General features: G+C 35.7%; 1 protein-coding gene across 2 annotated transcripts in view; it reads right to left on the reverse strand.

Moving 5' to 3' along the window:
• Positions 1-23,271, reverse strand: part of TUBGCP3 (tubulin gamma complex associated protein 3) — an 86,309-nt gene that overhangs the window by 41,483 nt on the left and 21,555 nt on the right. For both annotated transcript variants that reach the window (XM_033104761.1, XM_033104762.1), the window contains exons 5-11: positions 22,830-23,047; positions 20,698-20,870; positions 18,904-19,022; positions 18,001-18,126; positions 14,986-15,054; positions 14,484-14,616; positions 12,592-12,758 (exon numbers count right to left, since the gene is read on the reverse strand). In XM_033104761.1, coding sequence (XP_032960652.1) covers positions 12,592-12,758; positions 14,484-14,616; positions 14,986-15,054; positions 18,001-18,126; positions 18,904-19,022; positions 20,698-20,870; positions 22,830-23,047 — 1,005 coding nt within the window. The remainder of the gene's footprint in view (positions 1-12,591; positions 12,759-14,483; positions 14,617-14,985; positions 15,055-18,000; positions 18,127-18,903; positions 19,023-20,697; positions 20,871-22,829; positions 23,048-23,271) is intronic.

Consider the following 23,271-nt stretch of genomic DNA (forward strand, 5'->3'; position numbering starts at 1 on the left):
TATAAAATACTATGCTTGGTATGATACATACGCAGAAATATACAAGAATACATTGAAAAGGGGAAGATATAAAAATATTAATAGAGGTTATGTTTTAGGATGAGATTACTAATAAATTTTAATTTTCTTTTCTGTGCTCAAAATTTTTTTAGTGCACAAGTATTTTTAAATCAGAAAAAAACACTGTTCTAAAGAACTGAATAATTCAAGCCAATGAGTGAACAGATAGTACCAATAAGAATGTTTTCAGTAACATCATTTTCCCAGGGCAATCAAATAAAAAAGATTTTTCTTCTGTTAACAGAATTCTACTACAAAGGGTAAACATACAAAAAATATTTTTTTTAAAGATGATCCTTGTAAGTCAGGGCTAGATGGTATCAATTATGTACAGACAACCTCCTTTATAAGTAGGTATTTGAATAAATGCCAATATTTTTATGACCATCAGAATGAGATCACTACATTTATTTTCAATTCAAATTTTTTATCTTTAGGTACCAATTTAAATTATTAAAGTATTAATTGATCTTTATTTTCTAGTTTTTATGGTCCCTTTCTGATTTTGAGCACATAATTAATGACTGCTTTGAGGGATAACCAGTACTTCTATAATGCGACTATCACTTTAACATATACTTAAGTCATTCCTGATAGAAGTAAAAATAAGCCCACCAGGAGTAGGGTACTATCACCAATACTCTGTAGCTTGCCATTCAACAGATTAATCACATATAAATTGTATTTATCTGTTATTCACTTAAACAGAAAAGCTAGTTTCTATAGACAACACACTAATTTATCCTGATAGATGGAGTGCAGCCGGATTTTTATCAGTATGAACAATAAGAAAATTTAATTTAAAAGATAAAAACCTCAGACAATTCTGTCTTCTTTAGAAGTTATGAAAGCATCACTTCATCTGAGGGCGAAGTAGCATGCAATTACTCCACCAGCAGACATCGTGTAGCGAACACCGAAAGGAATGGGTACATCTTAGAATTTAATTAATCCCACGAAAAATACACAGTTATAGAGTACAAATCAAGGTCAGAATATAATTGCAATATGCTTTTATTTTATTGATGCATTTTCCACTCAAGGTTCTTTAATTTTCACCATTATATCAAACACAGAAAGAACCGAGGGAAAAAATAAAACATAATTGTACCATGATTTCTCATTAACTGTTGGACAAACGCCAAGGTCTCCCTACTATAAACAGAAATGAAGAGGGTAATTTTATTAGCAAGCAACTTCGTTTCTAAGAACCAGATCCATTAATACAGGCCATGAAAGCCCCCAACTTCAACCTGTCAATCCCGCAGGCAAATACCAAGAGATCCACACCTAGAGAAGCTCCAATGGCTCTGGACCAGAGGAATGGGTGAAAAGGGAAATAATCAGGTACCCTGATAAATGACAATACTTCAGTGTGGGGCGTAAAAGTACCAAAACAGTAAAATATTTATAAGGTAAACTTTTAAATTTCAATAATTCTCAGCCAAAGTATAAAAGAAACAAATTAATAAGACTGTTGAATGGATCCACAGAGACAGATATTCCCAAAAGCAGTCCCTGAATTAGCTCTAGTTTGCTGACCTTCCAATTCAAGGCTGGAGAGTTTCAGGGCATTATTAGAGCATTTAAGTAAACATCTGAAGCAAGTCTGAAAAATTTTGAATTGAAAGCAAGAGAATTTATTTTTAACTTCTCCCTTCTTTTTCTGCTCCTAGTTGGAGCCCCTATCCTTTACATCTCTGGCAAGTTTATCTAAAAGGCAAAAAAGTAAAATAAATGATTAGGTTGGTGCAAAAGAAATTGCGGTTTTTGCAACTGTTTTTAACCTCTTAAACTGCAATTACTTTTGCACCAACGTAATAACATTGAGCTATCTTGTTCTTACATTGAACATGTTGGCATAATTTTTTACCTTATTCAGTTTACCTGGGAGAGAACCCATGTGAGCTACTAGAAGGCCTAATGATAGTTTCCCTAGATAGTAAAAAATTAGGGTTTTTTAACGAAAAAATTAGGGTTTTTTTCATAGTACTACTTTGTAAGAGCCAAAAATAATTAGAAACCTCTCCCCCAGTATTAAAAAGTAATTCTACATAATCATTCAGGATATCTTAAATTCTTGTAGCTCTCTATTTTCACCTGTTTTTGCATTTCATGATACAAGATAAACAAAATAAAAGTTGGACACCGGTTGGGCACCACTGGGCTAAGGGATCATATCTTTTTAACAGTTAAAAGTTAAACTGCAACCAGTGGGCCCAGCGGCAGAATTTAATGATGCCACTCCTGAAAGAGCAAAGCTCAGAGGCCACCTGGGAGCTTTTGTTTCAAATAAAAAGAGCAAAAACTCATCCTTGGGCTGCAAATCAGCCAAGCCCAGAGGCAGCTAAGGCAGGACTCTGAGTACACTCAGCAGCAGGAGAGGCAGAGAAAAGCTTTAGTGGAAACAGAGAAACAGGTGAACTTGGGCATTTGAAAGAGCTTCCTGGAAGGACAATAGCAACAAAGCTACTTTACACCTAAAGTGAGCTCTGAGTAGCCTTCAGCAAAGAGAGCCTAAAAAAGCAGGAAAGTTACTGAGGAGACTCAAGGCTGGGTCACAGAAAAGAAGGTCACAGAACCCCACCAAGGACAGACAAGGGCAGAGATGGTTCCCAGTCCCACATCTGACCTGTATTCCACCAATTTTGAGGCAGGAAAACACGATGGTCCATGGTGTCAGGACCAGTTTGACTTTTCTTGTAGGTTTTGTTCTAACTGGGGGGTTCTTAACTTGGGGTCCACAGCACAAAATGCAGAGGGGTCTGCGAGCTTGGAAGGAAGGTAATTACACCTTTATTTGCACTATCCTCTATCTGAAATTTAGCTTTTCTTCGATTATGAAAGCAAAAAACAAACCACACTTCCTGTGACTTTATCACCAATAAAAATCCTGTATTTTCACATTGCATGTTAAGTTGTTGCCTGTATCTTGAAATAGCCACTAATCCTTCTTAATAAAAGTTAATAAAAATACATCTATTACTATATTACTAATTTAACATTAAGTGTGGAAACATTAGATAAAAGAAGTTGAGTTCTTTACTACAGAATTTCTCTTGTATGCAGTATTTTCTATTCTTAATTGACTAGTAAATTTTTTTCTCCTCACAGAAACTCCCAAGAAAGTATTCTACAAAGGACTGCTGATGTGGAGTAAGGGGGCACTCTGAATTCATCTCCCTTTCATCACCTCCAATCTTCAGGGAAAACTACAGGAGTCTGTAGTTGGTACTGCAGGGGATCAGGGGGTTGTCGCATATCACAAACACCATGGGCTTTGGGAATCCTCATGCGCTCATCACAGTCCATGTTAAAACTCCCACTGGTTCCCAAGTGCGATCAAAGGGACACACAGATTGAGAACCACGGGGCTCTTCTTAGGCATTCTGAATAAGAGGTGGATACCAAGAACTCCCTAAACCAGCAGTGAGGCAGAAGACTGAGCAAATGAACCAGAAAGTTAAATTTTAGGAACCAGGTGTAGCTGGCACCCCTTCACATAATATGAAAGTCACCATTTTAACTACTGGGGGTACCAAAAAAAATGTATACAAGTGGACACTTTGGTCAACGTTGCTTAGGCAGCTATTCGCCATAATCAGAAGTGTCTGTCTGGATGCTGATGGTAACCATTTTCAGCACCTCTTGTAATAGCAGATGTCAAACATGACTTGTATTCATTTTTTGTTATCAGTATAGATTATTATAATTTTAATACAGTTTTCCTTTCTTAAAATGTGTATATACATTTTTTGGTACTCTCTGTATTTTAAAATGTGCTATTTTTCACATATGGTTTTTCATTTTTCACAATATGGTTGTGCAAATTACCACTAGTATCTCATTCCAGAACATTTTCATCACCCAAACAGAAACTCCATACCCATGAAGCAGTGATCTCCCCATCCCCCTCTTCCCCTAACTACTGACAACACTCATCTGCTTTCTATGACTATGAATTTGCCTATTCTGCTTATTTCATATAAATGAAATCATATAATATGTGACCTGGCTTATTTCACTTAGCCTAATGTTTTCAAGATTCATTCATGTTGCAGCACGTGTCAGAATTTCATTCCTTTTTGAGGCTGAATAATATTCCATTGTACGGATATACATTTTTCTTATCTATCGAACAGTTGATGAGCACTGGTATTGTTTCTACTTTTTGACTATTATGATTATGAGTAATGCTGCTATGAATATTCATGTACAAGTTTTTACATGAATGTATGTTTTCATTTCTCTTGAGTATATACCTAGAATTCTTGGGTCTATGTTTAACTTTTGAGGAATTGCCAACGCGTTTTCCTCAGTGACTGCACCATTCTATATTCCCATCAGCAATGTATGAGGGTTCCAATTTCTCCAAATCCTCACCAACACTTGTTATATTATTTTTTTTAATACCATCACAGTGAGTGTGATATGGTACCTAACTGTGGTTTTGACTTACATTTCCCTGAGGACTAATAACGATCAGAATCTTTTCCTATGCTTATTGGCCAACTGTATTATCTTCCTTGGAAAAATATCTACTCGAGTACTTTGTCTTTTTTAATTGAGTTGTTTATCTTTTTATTGTTAAGTCATGATAGTTCTTTATATATTCTGGATAGTAGACCTTTACCACATATATGATTTGCAAATATTTTCTCCCATTCTGTGGGTCTCTTTACTTTCTCAACGTGTCTTTTGATGTACATAACTTTTTAACGATGAAATAGAATTTTTCTTTTGTTGCCCATGCTTTTGATGACATATCTAAGAAATCATTGCCCAACCCAGTCACAAAAATTTATACCTATGTTTATTTTAAAAGTTTTATAGCTTTAGGTATATGATCCATTTTGAGTTAAGTTTTACATATCGTATACAATTGAAGTCCAAATTCATTCTTTTAATGTGGATATCCAGTTGTCCCACCATGATATGTCGAAAAGGCAATTATTTCTTCTTTGAATTTGTTGAAAATCAACTGAACAAAAATCAATGAGTTTTTTTCTGGACTCTCAATTCTACTCTGTTGATCTACTGCTCTATACTTATGTTAGTAGAACACTGCTCTGATTACTTTGCATTTTAATATGTTTTGAAATTAGGAAGTGTGAATCTTCCAACTTTGTCCTTTGTTTTAAAGAATATTTTGGCTATTTGGGGCATCATGAGCTTTCATATCAATTTGAGGATTAGATTTCCCATTTCTGCAATAAAAAGGCCACTGGAATTTTTATAGAGATTATATTAAATCTAAAGTCAAACAGTTTTTCCATTTATTTACTTCTTTCTTATATTTCAATGTTTTGTAGTTTTCAGTGTGAAAGTCTTATACTTCCTTGGTTAAATTTACTCCTAAGTATTATATTGGCTTTGATACTATTGTACACGAAACTTTTCTTAATTTTAATTTTTAGATTATTTATTCCAAGCACATAAAAATACAACTGATTTTTTGTGTTCATCTTATATCCAGTTAATCTGACAAACCTGTTTATGAGATATATTGTGCATACTTTAGTTTTCTATACATAAGGCTCATGTCATCTTGTGAACAGAGATAATCTTACTTCCTTTCCAATCTGCATGTCTTTGTCTCTTAATTGTTTGCCTTGCCTAACTGCCCTGGATAGAACATCCAGTGCAATGCTGAATGAAGTTGGTAAAAATGGACACCGCTGGGTTTTTTACTGATCTTAGGGAGAAAGCATGCATTCTTTTACCACTATGTATGGTGTTACTTGTTAGTGTTTCATAGATGTTCTTTCGTAGGTGAGAAAGGAAGTTCCTTCCTATTCCTTGTTTGAATGTTTTTAACATAAGAGTATTAAATTTCATCACATGCCATTTCTGCATCAATTGAGTTGATCATGTGGTTTCTTTCCTTCATTCCATTAGTAGTATGGTGCATCACATTGATTTTGATGATGTTGAACTACTCTTGCATTCTTGGGATAAATCTCACTTGGTTATGGTGTACAACGCAGCTGAATTCCAGTTTTTAGTGTTTTATGAGGATTTTTACATCTATATTAATACAGAATATTGGTCTGTAGTTTTCTTATGTTGTCTTTGTCTGGCTTTGGTATCAGAGTAACACCAGCCTAATAAAATGAGTTAAGAATTGTTCCTTCCTCTTCTATTTTTTTGGAAGAGTTTGAGAAGGATTAGTGTTCTTTAAATATTTGGTAGAATTCACCAGTGAAACCATCTGATCCTGGGTTCTTCTTTACTGCAAAGTTTTTTAGATTATTGGTTCAATATCTTCACTTGTCATAGGTCTATTCAGATTTTCTATTTCTTCATGAGTCAGTTTTGATGATTTGTGTTTCTAGGAATTCTCTCAGGTTTTATTTATTTGAAAATACCTTCATTTCTCCTTCATTATTCTTGAAGAAAAGTTTTTGCAGAATACAAAATCCTGAATGATAAAGCCTTTTTCTTGCAGCATTTTGAATATATCATCCTATTGCCTTTTGGCCTCCATAGTTTCTGATGAGAAATAAACTGTTAATCTAACTGAGAAGCCCTTTTATGTGATGTTTTCCTCATGTGATGCTTTCAAGATTGTCTTTCCAGTTTGATTATAAAATGTCTTGTTGTGGATCTCTTTCACTATTTCCTACTTTGAGTTGATTGAGCTCCTTGAATGTATAGATTGTTTTTCATCAAATATGAGTATCACGGGCCTCTTAAACTCTTTTCATTTTTCTTCCTTCTTTTTTTTTTTTTCTGTTCCTCAGACTGGATAATCTCAATTGATCTATTTTCAAATCACTTACTTTCTTCTTCCTGTTTGAATGTGCTACTGAGACTCACTAGTAATTTTTTTTCATTTCAATTATTGTACTTTTCAACTCCAGAATTTCTATTTGTTTCTTTTTTATAATTTGTGCTTTCTTTTGATTATAGAGTGTAGCACATCTTTATACAGATATTTAATAAACTACTATTAAATGAATAGTTATAAAACTCATGTATAGGCTAGCTATTCAGAGTTAACCATATATACACTCAAAAAATACAATTTTACAACCAAGTTATAACTCATCATACAGATTGAAGAAAAATTAACCTATGTAAAAACTGAAGAAATAAATATTCCCAAATTTTAATTACTTAAGGATCAAACACACAATGCAATCATCTAAACTACCAAATTCTTATAGTAAATATATTATTTGGAAGAAATTAAAGAAAAGCTTCCCACAATTAATCAAAGACTTAAATGAATATTTATAAATTTAGGGTTCAACAGACAACAGAGAAGTCACAGAACAACACAAATAAGAGAAAGGACACATATCTTAGGGCCACTGGATATTCAAATTTTATCCAAAGTTCTTATATTAACAGGAGATAACACATTGCATATTTAGTATTTGCCTGACTCAATCCTCACACATACACAAATTCCCATGAAATAGTTACTACTACTATTCTGCACATATGAAAAGATGTAGAAGGTAAGGCTAATAAAGGCTAAATAACTTGCCCAGGATACAGAGCCATTAGAAACTGAAGTCAAGAGTCAAACTCAAGTCATGTCATTCCAGAACCTGAGCTCTTAAGCTCTATGCCACAGAGATAAAGCAGATGAGTTATAACAAGACACACTCTTAAGTGGTATAAGATCACTGGCATACCAGTACTAAACATGGCAGGCCCATAACAAAAAATATAAAATACATTATGTCAAGATGATTAATTTTACCTCTATCAATCAAAATGCATTTTTGAAAAATCCCACAAGCAAAACTAGTGAAGCAAACAGGAACATCTGGGGTATAAAGGACTATTTGAGCACAATACTAGCAAATAAAAAATTCACAAATCTTGAATTTCCTACGGCCCCATCTAAACTCAGACTCCAAGTATGAATATCAGTAAATATAGAACCTTTAAATAAAAATAAATTTATTGTAGTAAAATGTTAGCATCCAGGTAATCTGAGGAAAGAGTACCTGGGAATGTTTTGTATAATTTTTTCAACTTTTCCAGAAGTCTAAAATTAAACAAAAACATTTAAAAATAAACAACTTTACCCATGAGGCAAGATCTGAGAAAGTTAATGTTAAGTGATCGTTTAAGCTACTAATGCTAACACTGTATTCAACAGACACGGATACTTACTTAGTAGTTTATCTTTAAATAAATAAAACCTGAAAGTTTGCCTTATAATATTCTATGAAACAAGAGTTCATTAAAAAAAAGTATCCCAAATCTAAGCTACATTAGCCTTAAAGAGTTTCCTTTTGTTTTACCTCAGTGAATCAATATTCAAAAATGTAAAGAAAAAATTCTAGAAGAAAATCAATTTTAAAGTTTGTACCAATTCTCTCTACATTTCCCATCAACTCTCAAGTCCTATAATTACTATCAACAAAATAAATAAATAAATAAATAAATAAGCCTGAATAACACACAAGGCAGACAATCAATAAAGAACTGGCAGTACTTTTAAAACTATTTTTAAAGCACAGATGCTTATAATGAATTAGTGATATAATTAAGGACTACTTTAAAAACATGGTTGTTATAAAATGCAAACTAAATTATTCTCAAGAAAAAAGACATAAGAAGAAATGAGGTACTATACTTAAAAAAGACAATTAGCCAGTTGTGGCTTTAATTTTTTTTTAAGTGGTAGTAATATATATCCCACACAATTCCCACTCCAACCTCTGAGGAAAACCAGGTTCATCAAGTCAACCAATCAGCAGCTATTAAAAAAAGTTCGTATCACCCATTCACATTATAATTAACATACTAATTATTGGTTGAGGGAGGAGTTGCAATACAGATTATGAAATAAAATGGTACATTTCATCTTTCAATAATCCTAATTTTTAAAGGTTACTTTGAAAGATTATCTTTTTTAATTCTGTAGGTACAATTTTAATAGGTGATATAAATAGGTAAGCCTCAAAACTGAAAACAGTAACATACAGAGCTTTTTATTTTGGGTTTACAAGTTGGTCAAGCTATTTCTCATAAATTTACATAGCAAGCAAGGCTCATCATATACAAATTACAATATAAAAAGAACATACTTCCTAAAAAGAATATTTATTTCTTTCATTTTCTTAACAACCACAAGATCACTTAGACTCTCTGAAGCTCATAAATGACAAATTCCTAAAACTCATCATTTTTCCTATTGTAATATAACAGTCAGGATACTTAATAAGCACTGTAAATAATCAATTAAACAGGTTTTTAAACAGCTTCTAAAAATCACCTCATTCTGTAATTATAATAGAACAGACCTCAAATGAGTTAAACAAAGGCAAGTTTCACTCTATCAAAGAAAAAGTGTTACCTAAGTTTCCGTATAATAAAAGTGATGATGGATAAAAAATTGAATTGTATAAGAATTAAAATCTCCATTTAATCTTGAAAAATTAAGTCTGATTTAAAGTTCTAATTAAATAAATGACAACACTTTCCAGAAATGCTATCTAAAACTAAAGATACTTACTTAACTACAATGAATACAAAGGATACTTCCCTACAGATGCAGGTAAAATGTATTTTAGCATATACAAAATCTGACTCCACTTACATAAAATTTAAAATAAGACAAAACTACAGTGTTTGAAGTGAGGTAAGCATTCACCTTTAGGGATACGGAAGTGGGCAGTGACTGGGGAGGGACGCACAATGGGCATATTAATAAGGTGCCATCCTGACCGAGATGGTGGCTCATTTAGTAATAAGACATCAAGCATTACTCTTATGATTTGTGTACCTTTCCTTATGTCTATGTCAGTAATAGGAATTATAATAGAGCTTGGTGTAAGGAATAATACCAGTTAAACATAAGAGATGTAAGTCTAAATAACTGTTACAAATCTAAAGGCAAAGTAAAACAAATTAAAATCTTGAAAGACAAGGCAATTTTTATAAATTGCATATGAAAAATTGAAAATAATAAAAAAAACATAGTGAAAGCTAAAGAGATTAAGTGCAAGGCAGAAAAGAACCTGGGGGAGATACAAAATTCCTTATCTGAACAACAGGAGCAGATTAAAGAAAACTGGCTTATTCTTGACTTGAGCATTTGGAAAGATACAGGTTAAAGAAAGTTCTGAAAAACTTAAAGGTAACCATTAATAAAATGAAAATATAATACCTTTCAAAACTTTCAATTCATATTTTTTAAAAATAACTCATTTAGCAAAAGGGACATAGAAAGCATAAAAACATTTCTTCTTAATCTATGAATTCAATGTGCAATCCCTATAAATATAAAAAAGAACTTTTGGGAGAATTTACAAGCTGATTCTAAATTCATATTTAAGTAGAAATGTGCTAAAACTGCAAGAAAAATTGTGAAAATAACTGCTCCTATCAGATATGAAATCATAAAGATATGGTTATTTAAATAACATTAAGAAATAACTAGCAAACAAAATACAAAAGTCAGAAAAAAACTGTCCAGAAGCAGACTCTGGTATATATGAAAATTTACTATAAGATAAAATGTGGCTAAACTAACATTTAGGGAATCTCGGTCAAGATTATGATTCTTTGTACTATTCTTACAACTCAAAGTTTGAAATACTGTGAAAATAGTTAAAAAATAAATAAAGGAAAAAGGTGCAATTACAGATACAAGATACCCAAATGTATAAAACCATTCCATAATTTAATTCTAAAAAGACAAAAACAAATCCAGAGGAAAACTGGACAAAGGATATGTATAGTAATTAGCCGAAAAAATAAAAATAACCAATAAACATGAAAAGCTGGTTAATCTCACTAGTAACCAGTGAAATGCAAATAAATACCACAGGAGATGCTGCATCTCATACATTAGGTTAAAAACACTTTCATTAAAGTTGGGTAATATGAAATGCTGACAAGGATGGAAGAATGAGAACTATAACAGAAAGCTTATCGTCGAGAAAACTGGTAGAGCCACTGCAGAGCTCAAATGGCAGAATCAAAATTTAAAGTATGCACTCCCCACAATCCAGCAATCCCACCTCGCAGCACTTACCCTAGAAAAACTCATAAATATGCACAGAGAGGCACATATAAGGATGTTCATTTTAATAATGTTCATAGGTTTAAAACTACAGAGAACATGATCTCCATCAATGGGAGAGTTGCTAAATAAAATGTATGCCCACATAGTGAAATAATATGCAGTAAGAAAGTATAACTATAATACTATCATGGAAAGAGCTACACGACATTGAGCAACTTGCATAGTACATACGATATGCACGCAGAATGCCATGTATGTGTTTCTAAAGCACCCACAAAACAATCCCATATACGGTTGGTTCTGCTGTCATGCTTGTTTTTAAAACAACTTGTGATGGCACAACTGATGATTAGAAAACAATCTGAGTATAACACAAATTTCATGATTGCTTAAGTGCAATTCCATCCAAGAGAAACTACCATGTTTCCCCAAAAATGAGACCTAGCCGGACCATCAGCTCTAGTGTGTCTTTTGGAGCAAAAATTAATATAAGACCCAGTCTTATGTTATATAAGACCCGGTCTTATTATTATGTTATATTTTAATATAAGACCAGGTCTTATATAACATAATATATTAAAATAAGACCGGATCTTATATTAATTTTTGCTCCAAAAGACGCACTAGAGCTGATGGTCCGGCTAGGTCTCATTTTTGGGGAAACACGGTAGGCAAAAACAGCAACCCAGCCACATGAGAATCCACAAACTGCCCACACAGACACACCTTACACCCACCAGCTACCTGAATCCATCGTGTGTGTCAGCAGCCACAACCTTCTGTTCCACTTTCGATAAGCCTCCTTTGGCAAATGTCCACAACCAATATCAGGGCTTTGTCAAAGTAAATGCCGTATTTATTCTAAAGTTTACATATTTCTTAATTTAACATGTTTAAAACTGTGCTATAACTTCTATTAATCCCCGTATTTTTTAAATTTAATGTCACTGACAAGAATTTTGAGTGTGGTGCCCCTTCCTTCACTCTACATCTTGTCAGAAGTCCTGTGGTTCTTTACTCTGTAATTTTGTATACATAGCAGTGTTCTTTTAGGAATACATATGTTGCATTATAGCAGAACTATTTCATTACGTATATATACAATTAACTTGTTTCATTAAAATTGTCAGTACCAGAGATAATCAAAGTGAGTTTAGTTTACACAGTAATTCATGCAAAGCAACAGAACATGTAACACTGTTGTATAAGGAAAACTGGTCTAGGACTTAGGAGGCCTAGTCCTAGCTTTGCCATCAACTTGCTATTGCTAGTAAATTTGGACAAGTAATTTCACCATGCTGAGTTTCCCACCATTAAAATTGAAATAACAAATTTCTGCTAACTAAATACAGCTCTCCTGATCAATGATATAATTGGCTTTCATAGCAGTGTACAAAATATGCATGGCATTCAAATGAAGTGTGGTGGCATTACTGTTAAGAGAAAATAGTAATCACGGAAAAAAACCCAAAAGTGAGTAACTGAGTGCCCATGCTACTGAAATCCAAGTCAGAGAATCGAGTAGCATTTCTTACTTCATGGTAGGTGTCCTCAAGCTCCCCGTCGTATATCCAACGGTAAAGGAAACTCAGGACAGGATGCGACACTAAGCTGAGAATGTGCTGCACCAGGGACCTCATGTATGGGTCTCCCGTTTTCGTGTAGGCATGGACAGCTGAGGCCAGCTCACCTCCTTTCCTTCCTGAGGAGGAATATGTGAAAAAAACCCAAGTTTAGACTCCCAGTAGAAACCAATAACTTAACACTTACCAAAATGGCCCAGTAATTGAGATCAAGTGTGTTGGTTTTCTCAGTACCACTTTGGACGGAGAAGCAGCAATAAACATGTCATAGATCAGGAACCATGAGAGTAAGAGTCCACCCTTGGTTTTACATGTGTCAGAGTGAGTCATTCATCCCTTGATGACCACTATGGAATTTTGCAGTAGCAAAAAACTTGACTCGCTATATGATCTAGAACATGACTTTTCAACTTTTTTGACTGAGACACACATTAGGATTCACATTTTATATTGCAATCCAGCATACAAATAATTACATATAAAAAGTAAAAGTTTTCCAAAACAAACTTATCTTAATATTTCCTTTTTTCTTTTGATACGTTAGTCTCAACTTACTAAACTGATTTCATAACCCATTAATTGGTTACAACTCAGTTTGAAAAACACTGCCCTACATTGACATAATAGTCTGCTGTATCTTTGGAGAGCACAGCTCAGTAAGATGTATTGGGAATGGTAAAAATCAGGTCCAAAATATAAGCACATGAAGAATTGATGTTAAAAATTCAGGATTTCATAAGGCTGCTGGAAGATTTTAAGAAATGGACTAATGTGATCTAATTTTAATAAGATCCTTTTGGTAAGTATGTATAAAAACAGAGCTGGGTGAGAATAAAGACAGAACCAGTGAGCAGGTTATTACAATGTGCAGAGAAGATACAGAGCAGGATTCAAAGAGTCCTGTGTGAGGACACTGATTTTGGAGAGGCAGTGATTTGAGACATCTGACGTAGTTAGTTACGAGGACTTGAGTGGCCGGCTGGACACTGAAAGAGATGGTGGGGGAGGGGGCGATTAGGAAGAGTATAAAGGAGTCGGGTAGGAATCCAATTGTGGGAGACACTGGTAATTGGAGAAAAAGGAGATATTTATTCACCGTGTTCAACTTTTTTTTTTTGATGGCAAGTGTCAGGAGGTGGGGGAAGCAGGGCACGGATGACATGATGAAGTTGGATTTAGACACGATGAAGTTCTGGTCCTTATGAATCATCCAATAGGAGGAAGGCAGCAAACACTGAGCCATGAATTATGGGCAGACCACTGGCTTCTCACATCTCATTTATTCCCAACTATCCTCACAGGTACAGACTAGTAGTGTCCCAATGTTACAGATGAGAAAAAAAAGAGAGAGGTTTTTGGCCAAGATAGTACAAACAGTGAGAAAAAAGTTCAGAAGGCAACTTGAAATATAGACCAAAAGCCCAGGAGAGGCCTAAGCCAGACATGCAAACATGGGAACGTGTAACATACAGCTGGTGAACACAGACGTGGACCATAATCTCGTGAGGAATGAAACTCCAGGAAAGGCTGCTGGTTAAGGGACAAATAAAAGAGGAATACAGATAAATAGCTGTAATACCAAGGACTACAAAAAAAGGAGAAATCTTAAGAACCTCCTCCTTTCTTCCTTCATTGCAATGAAATCCTGACCTTCCACAACTATAAATACTGGACCAGTTTGGTAACTAGTTATTTTTCCCTATAAGTTCATGTCTATTAATTTGTATTTAATCATCATTCTATGGCTATTAAGGATACAAAAGAACAGGCACAAAAGTAAACCTTAGATGATATTCCCTAAAACCTGCTTTGAAATAAAGCAAGTCCATGAGATGCAAAACAACCTTGACAGTGGTCCACTAGGGCTGCAAGGGTCTTCAGTCTTATCTTGGGATCATATGTCCAAACCAAGAGGCGCCGGAGTGTTAAGCTACTCTCAAGGCCCAAATTCACACCTTGATCATCCTCTAACTGAAGCTGAAAAACAATAAAGATATAATGTGTAAGTACAGGTCATTAAATATGTCAATCATTTCTTAATCCATGTAAAGTGAATATAGAGAAGGGATTATTCTCAAAAAAATGAAGCAAAAGGTTCCCTCTGAGAGAATAGTTCCTTGAAGATACAAGTGATCTGTTTAAATGGTAGAGAGGACCCTGAAAATAAGCAATTAATTGGTTCTAGGGTACAGTGAAACTATAGATATCCACACCTTACAAACAGTATTATCAAACATATTTCTACTTTTTAAAAGTAATGTATGAAAAACCTTTAAAATTCTACATAGCTGCAATTTTGCAACATTTCAAATCATGAAGAAAAGAGAATGAAAACAAGGTATTTACCTGGGAATGCAAAACAGAGAGCAATCGGTAGTATTCTTTGAGTTCCTGGTGCAAGGCAGCACAAAAGCTCTGCACAGAAAGGGGAAGGATAATTAACACACGACAGACCCAACAGTCATTGCACACCAGCTCATGTGAACTGCACAGGCACAATGCTTCAGGACAAAGTTCCCATGTTCTGCATGATTTAAATTCTCATTCTGTCAATGGCCTTCCAGCAGGTTTAACCACCACAATATATATCTCTGATAATTAGGGAGGTGTAGTCCCTTAGCATGAACTTTACAGAAGGGAAATGAAAAAAAATGAAGCTAAAAGTATATTCACCTCAGACAACGATCCTTTATTTAAAATTTATGTCCCTTCTAAATTAAGAGTTAAACTATAATTTTCTTTAATGTCCTTAATTGGAAATTTTTTTCAATTGGCAACTCTATGCCAATTCCCCCCAATTATTTTTTGAGTTGTACTGCTCATTTTTCCCATCCATATTATTAAAAACTTCTCTGTACTTCTCCAATGATACATGCTGAAACGGGGTGAAAGCTGTAAGGAGGACCTTCACATAGTCCTTCTGAACTTTGGGACATAAACCCAGGGATACTCAGTGGGAAGCTTTGGTTTCCAAGAGAACCTATAACACGTAGAAGCTGCAAAGGATAAAAACCTGTTTTCTTTAAGTATCAGGCTCCACACTTTTCTGCTTATTTTAAGACAATACATAATCATCTATAGGTTTATTTTTACTGTATTTATGTTTTGTGGATTTGATCTAATACAAACATTTACATCCTTATAAGCTATAAAAATGAACATACAACATACTAATTTTGCAGACTCAAAGGAATACTTCAAAAGTCAGTTTTCTTAAGTATTAATAATATTCAGAGAAATGAGATGCCAACTTTTCAGGCGTAGCATCACTTTTTACAAAAACCCCATCCCAGTGCCCACCATACACATACACATAAAAGTTAAAAACCAAACTGCTGATCAGTAGAAATAATCAAATCATAATCTATCACATAGAACATAAATATATACAGAAGTATAAAAATCAGCCTATAAGTAGTCTCCCCCCAAAATAACAAAACTACAATCTGAGCATTTCAGCACCCTGTGTATGCAAACATGAAAGGTTTTCAGTCAACTGAGGCTGTTCTCACTCTGGTTTATTAAAAAGCAAATATAAGTTTCAGGCTTAGGAAATAATATCTTCCTTTATAAAAAAGATTTTGTTCCACTTAGAGTATCTAGAGACAGGACAGTTCTGAGAGTAAAACGGGGCTAATAAGAACTACTCTGGAATGACAGGCACAAATCAGTGGTACTCGTGCTAACTGCGGCACTTGACAACCCCAACGAGAGCACGCACTCGTTCTTCTCATGAGCTAAACCGCCACTCCGTAGTACAGAGCAATGATTTTAAAAATCAGAAAATGAGAGTGGAATGGAAAGAACGACAGAGTAGAAATTACATGTCATATTCTGGTCCCATATCTGCCATCTACTAGTCAGGGCAACAGGGACAAATCAATTCAACTTTCCGAGGTTCAACTTTTATATCTGAAAAATGAGGACAATTACATTTGCCCTATTAATTTTAGAGGGCTGTTACCAGAATCAAATATGAGAGAAATGGCTTTAAAACTGGCTTTAAAATGGCTATAAAATACTACATAACATACAGTATATACTATAGTGATTATCAATCAACTTATTGGAATGAAATATCTATATAATAGTTTTTTTAGTTTCCCTGTATTTCTAATAGTTTGTGCTTGTTTTGCTTCACATCTAGTAACCTATCAGTGGAATTTGCATTAATGAGGGAATGACACAAAGACATGATAAAATGGTCCCCTTTGAAAAGTGCAAGGACTCACAGAAATTGTTGCACACTGCTGGGAGGGTGGCCAATGGGCTCACCTCGCTTGCAAACTCCACGCATCATTAAGTGGAAAGCCAGGTAGAGTCCTGAAGGCCTTGCTTCACCCCATCTGCATTACAGTGAGAGGGAAGCATCCCTGGCCCATCTGTACCGGTGAATGGCATTCACAGCAGTGCCAGGCTCGAGACAGCAGCTTTCTAGGCACTGTCTCCTATTGCTCATTACCTTGAGGATTTCATCATCTTGCATATTATCATCACCTCCATTCTCCATTTACAGAAACTACGGCCAAGAGGAGGTAACTTGTGCGAGATAACATAACCATTAAAGGTAACGCCAGTGTGAATCCTGGGCATTCTCACTGCAAAGCCATGTTCCTGATCACCAGCCATGCTGCTATGCTGTACAGCGCTTACAGTGCAGTTTCCTTCTGACTCTCTCTCTCCCCTTCAGTCATTTTTTTGAAGATTTCCTAAGAAGTAATTCCTGCCCAAGAATAAACAGGAGGGCAAAATCCTATGCTGCTAACTATCAAAATGAGCTGGGACTTTGTAAACCTCACTTCTTCTTCGTCAGCTCCTCCTGTCAGGTTCCAGAGGCAGGAGGAGCGGAAGGACCAGGTGGGCACTGCCCCAGCTATGGCCATTCAGGCCAGCCCGGTTGGGTCCCCTCTCCAGCTTCCAGAGCAGTCGCAAATCCAGTCTCACTGTGCTGCCAAGGGCAGCCCAGCAGCTGGGAGTGTCCCTCCCACAGGCCTGTGTCCCAGCAGGCCCGTCCTCAGGGGGCTGTGCCAGCTGGGAGCCCCTCTTCTGAGCTACTGGAGTCTGACAACCCCAACACCTTCCCTCTGCTCTCTAGTTTTACTTCTGTTTTACTTCGTGTTTGTATTCTTTTGTTTTTATAGTCCTCCAACAGCTACATTAACTAAAGAATTTTCTGTTTGATTCTCTTTGTCAATACCTACTGTGGTTTCTTTTTCTTGAAGATCATGACTGATACAATAGCCATTATCAAACCTTACTTAAAAAGGACCCTCTTAAGAATTATTTTTCTAAGATTTTAAGTAGATTAAGCATATCTCACAGTGACTGACATCCAAAATGTTCAACTAATAATGAACTTACCTGACCTACAAGTCCAAATGAACGGTCTAGACTCCTCTGGTCCGTGTATTTTCTGATTTTATTATGTAACCATCCCAACTCAGCAAGTCTGACTGCTGTATCCCTCAAAGACTTATTTAGATTTGCCTAAAAAGTAAATATATCAAGAGTTAAAAATTAACACAAGAATTTTAATTATTATTTTTCTTAACCCTGTGTGCTTCTAATATTATAAGTCTTAGGCTTCAACATATGAAACTTAAAAATACCATAATTAAAGTGAAAACAATGAGATTCTGGGAAACAAAAAGCATCATGTAACAGGCAGGGAAGTAAAACACATTTCCGAGGAAATGTTAAGCTTGAGCAGCATCACTCCTAAGAGTGAATGGCCGTGGTCCCCAGCGTGGCAGGGGCTGTCTGTGATGTCAGCCACCTTGTGAAACACCTGAGAGTCTCAGAAGGAGACAAGACATCAACAGGCAGGGGCTGTGGGAAAGGCCGATTCTAGAAGTTGAAAGCAAAAGCAAGCAGAGGCGTTTGATGTGAAATCCTGTGTCAAGAGCAAAGATGCCAACCCATACCTGTCCCTCAGGTACCTGTGACATCACCATCACAGGATGCAGAAATCAGCTAACTGGGATGGTTGCATCAGAGAAAAACAAGGAAAGGAAGAATGCAAGGGAAAGGAAGCAAAAAGACGGAAAGGCTGACAAAGGTTCCCATAACAAGATTACAGAAGTCACAAAGTACACAGGGAAATATAAACCAGAATTTAAGAGTGCAACTTGATTGGTACACACGATTTTGTAAATCCAAACCTCATTACCCCAGTAAACCTCACAAATTAATAGCTCTTATCTGGTCTTAATCACTTTCATCTTTTCTTTTTGAATATTTTAGATGGGTTTTTAGCAACTATACCTTTCCCTCCACTTTGTAACAGTTCTCAGTGTTGCTCATCTTGATGTTTTTGCCATCTATGCCCTGGAATACGTACAAAATGTCTCTGATAAGGGCTGCCTCAGTAACTTCCACAGTACCTGTAAAATGGTTTTTATAAGAGATTAATTACTGAACGACACATTTTAAGATGAAATAAATATTATGACACAATTAGTTTCAGATTATATATTTACAACCAGGACAAAATTTAAAAACTAACTACATGAGCTTAAGATAGAAAATAGAGTATGAAGTTATTAGAAACAAGAATTTTCTGAAAAGGATATGGAGGTCATGTAATGTCTTATACAATAACTCTTTTAGAAAGACAATGCAATATGTGGAAATTTATAACCAAGAAGCAGCACAAATCTATCACAAAGGTATGGATAATTATTTCATAGATGGTGTTTGGAAAAAGTGGCTTATTACACAGCAAACGTACAAACCTTGATCCATTCCCAACACTACATAAAAAGGAGTTAATAATGTAGCAGCCAAGTTATTTATAATTTCCATAAGCCTTGGAACAAAAGCCAAGTCAGAATTTTAGGTATTATTCAAAATAATGACGAGGAGGCAATGCCCAGAAATCCAATATATCAGCAAGAGAAGAAAGTTACTCAGAGTATACAGCTGGGGATTAGCACTCTCAGAAACAGGCCAGCACAGTCAGAAGGGGAGGACAGGTTTGTAGTTCAGTCATGGGGATAATATTCTATAAATAACAATTACATCCATTTGCTAGTATTGTTGTTCAACTCTTACCTATCATTATTGGCCATTTTTATCCCACTGGTTCTTTCTTCCTTTGTACTAATGCTCTTCTGGATTAATCAAGCATATTTTCAAGTCCTATTTTATCTCTAAGCTTTGTGTAGTATATAGGTTTAAAGGCACTTGTTGGGGATCAGGAGTCACAGTAAACAAAAAGAAAGAAGCAGAGAATAGTACTGACTGTCTATAAACTAGCTTCTAAGCCCAAGCACACACAGCTGTCATGTGTCACAGGACAGACAGAGGCTGGTTAAGTGCAGCTACAAAGAGGCAGGCCAAGCTATGTATCAGATGTCCTCACAAGTCTAAATGACACTGCTCATACTCCCTATGCAGGAACAGAAAAAAGCTAGAGGAATTTCAGAATCAGTAGGTTATGAACCAACAATCGAGCCCTTCTATTTTCAGGATACTCATGGTCCAAACACTGCTATTCATAGTGTTCTCATGAAAGAAACCCAAACTTCTTCTGGACTCGAACACAATTTTAAAACTCTCAATGAAGCATTCATTTAACCATCAAATAAATCCTCAGTGAGTTTCTTCAATGTTCTAGGCACTATGCTAGTTACTAGCACAGTGAACAAAACAGAAACAGCCCCTCCTTCATGGAACTTAGACTGTGGTGGGAGACGGTAACTTATACTAGAGGGACTGATCCAGCCTGGAAATGCTTTCCCAGGAAGAAAGGCAGAATAAAAACAGAGAAGGGGCATGTGACAAAGCAGAGGAGAGAGATCCAGATGGAGGAAACCACTCAGACAATGATCTGAAAACTGGATGGCGCAGGGAATACAATGGTAGGCTGACACGGTTGAGAAAGCCAGACTTCCCAAGGTGTCACAGATCATATTTAGGATTCTGAACCTCATCATGAGTAGAAGCCACTCAAAAGTATTATAGTAAGCGGGGATTCCTGATCAATATTGTGAAATAAGGGAAGCATAAATTCTAAGTGTTCTCAGAAAAGCTATATCAAAGCATATCCTTACTCACCACCCGTATCCCCTTCTCTCCTTGGCCTTGTCATGTTTCGAGAAGCAGTGCTGGGAATACCTTTTGAGGTAGTGGTTTGTAAAGAAGGCTGGTTTGCAGTTAAAGTCCATGCAAGACGCGACCCCAACTGCTGTCGAAGACAGTCTCCTACTCCTGGAGTTTGATGAGACTGTCTAAAAAAAGGAGCATTTTGTATCATCAAATACCCAGGCTATTCACTGAAGATACAAAAACACTTCCAGAAATTTTTCTTATATTACTATACTGAATTGTATAATCTTGTAAACCTGAGACAGGCAAACGACTTAACCGTACCCACATATATCAACAACGATCAGTCCAAGGCCGCCTTGGGATTCTTAACTGGCATTCATTCAGGTTCTTACTGCCACCTCCACACATATTTCTTACCATAAAAATCAAAATTTACTTGACTTTTCTTTTGAACACGTGACATATACGTCCCATCTAAAACCACTTGGAAATTCACTAATTTTAACTTCATATTAACACCTATCATTCACTTAACATTTGTTGAGCACGGGAGTTAAAAATCTGCTGAAATACTGTCCCTCCTCCCTGCCCTCACTTGTCTCCCAGCCTTCATGGTGCTCAGTATGAAAAGAAATATCTGATTTGCAATTAATTTCAAAACTGTAGAAACAAAATCTAAGGCAAAAGCACATCCAAGACAAGTCTGCTTTTAATAATTTGGAGACTATGTCAAAGATACGCTTTGAAGATCTAAGAACCTGATAGCTGATTTCTAATGACCTCTGTTTTGACTACTATAACGAAACTATCACCTCCTGGGATTGCAAAACACAAAAACAAGAATCTCAATGGCACTACTGCTTCCAAGTGGCAGAGTTCTGATTTCCCACTGGTATAATACTGGTGGGTCCATCTGTAATCCATTGATGAAGTAAGAGAGGAAAACAGAAGCCTGCAACAGCTCTTAACTCTTTTCCACTTTCAATGGGTTAAAAAGTTATCAACAACAACTACTAAAATTATGTCTGTGAATACATTTCTAAATTTAAGAGAAAAATTCTAAGAGACCACTTCTGTTCAAAGTTCTCTCTACAGCTTTTTTCATATCATGATAATAATTATTTCAAATTTTAAGGTGAAAATGAGAGTCTGTTTCTTAGCTGGAATACGAGTGTGAGATTAAATTTGTAAACTGTTATGCTGTCTTTCTAGAACTCCTGTTACCATTTATAATACAGGTGTGTGGTAAACACATCCCATTTTCTAATAATGTGAACATAATTTTATTGAGTTACACAATGCTTTATAATTATATTATGATTATGTGGAAAATATCATTTGATGGTGAGTCCTTGGTCAGTGTTCTTCTGGAAAAATATCTACTTGGTGATAGTTTGCTTTCCCGTGATTTCTTGGAATGAATTATGCATAGAAATGTGTATGTAAAAAAACAAAAACAAAGAAAAACAAAGTTCTAAGTCCATTAATACACTGGTATCTGTTTATTCTCAATCATAAATTCTGTACTTTCTCAAAACGTAATTAGATTTGACAGCAGGTTGAACTACAAAGTATGTAACATATTACTGGTGTGTTAGTGTAGTTCTGCATCTTAATTCACTTGCACTGTAAGAGGCCCTAAATCGCAACGATCTCAGAACTTGAGGATGACAGCTTTATTTTATTTTAAAGTAATTTTAAAATTAGTAATTTTAAATTTTTTATTTTAAAGTAATTCAATGAAGAGAACAACATCCATCAATGAAGGAGACAATATTCACTGAGAGATAAAATACGAGACTACAGCAAGAGAAATGTCAATCAGCTCCCTCAAAGAGAAGGGCCCTGCACATCAGGCTTCTGAACCCGGTCCTTGACATGCGCATTAATAGCTCAAGAGTTGGCCAAAAATCTAGTCAACGAAGATTAGAAGTGGAAAGAATTCCTGTCTGAAACGGGGTTTTTAGGAAGAGTAAAATCCAAAGAGAAAGCATATCAGACACAGTGGCCAGGATATTCCTGTTACATAACAGGCCTCTGTGTTTTGTAGTTTCAGTGAACACAAAATGCCTGAGGAAAGCCTGGGGATTTTCCTGTGCCTGCTTTTTCAGGAACCGATGCATGTAAGCTTGACTTACCCCGGAAGGAGAGACGGTGGTGTGGGAGTCGGGCCATTGAGGGCGTACATGCTTATACTGCTAATGCCGCTGCTGCCCATGCTGCCAGCGCTCGGCGCTGACTGGGTGCTGCGGTCCTGGTAGTTCAGCGGGAGAGTCTGCGGCCTGGCGTAGTAGTAGGGGGTGGAGTGAGCATCTCGTGGCAATGCTTGAGCGAACAACGTGGCGTAGCTAGAAAACTGCAAACAAATGAAAATGAATTAAGCACACAGGGATAGCAAATTACAGAACACTTTTCCCAGATCAACGAAGATAATTTACATTCAGATTTTAGTTCTATTTATTGGATTTTGCACTTATTAAAAAATAAATCAGTTGTTATACTTTTAAAATATGTCAGAACTGATAAAGTTTTAGAAAGTTTTCTGAACTCCAAAACTCCCACATGGTCTGATAACAAACA

This window comes from Rhinolophus ferrumequinum, chromosome 4 (assembly GCF_004115265.2).
Source record: "Rhinolophus ferrumequinum isolate MPI-CBG mRhiFer1 chromosome 4, mRhiFer1_v1.p, whole genome shotgun sequence".
Classification (NCBI taxonomy): Eukaryota; Metazoa; Chordata; class Mammalia; order Chiroptera; family Rhinolophidae; genus Rhinolophus; species Rhinolophus ferrumequinum.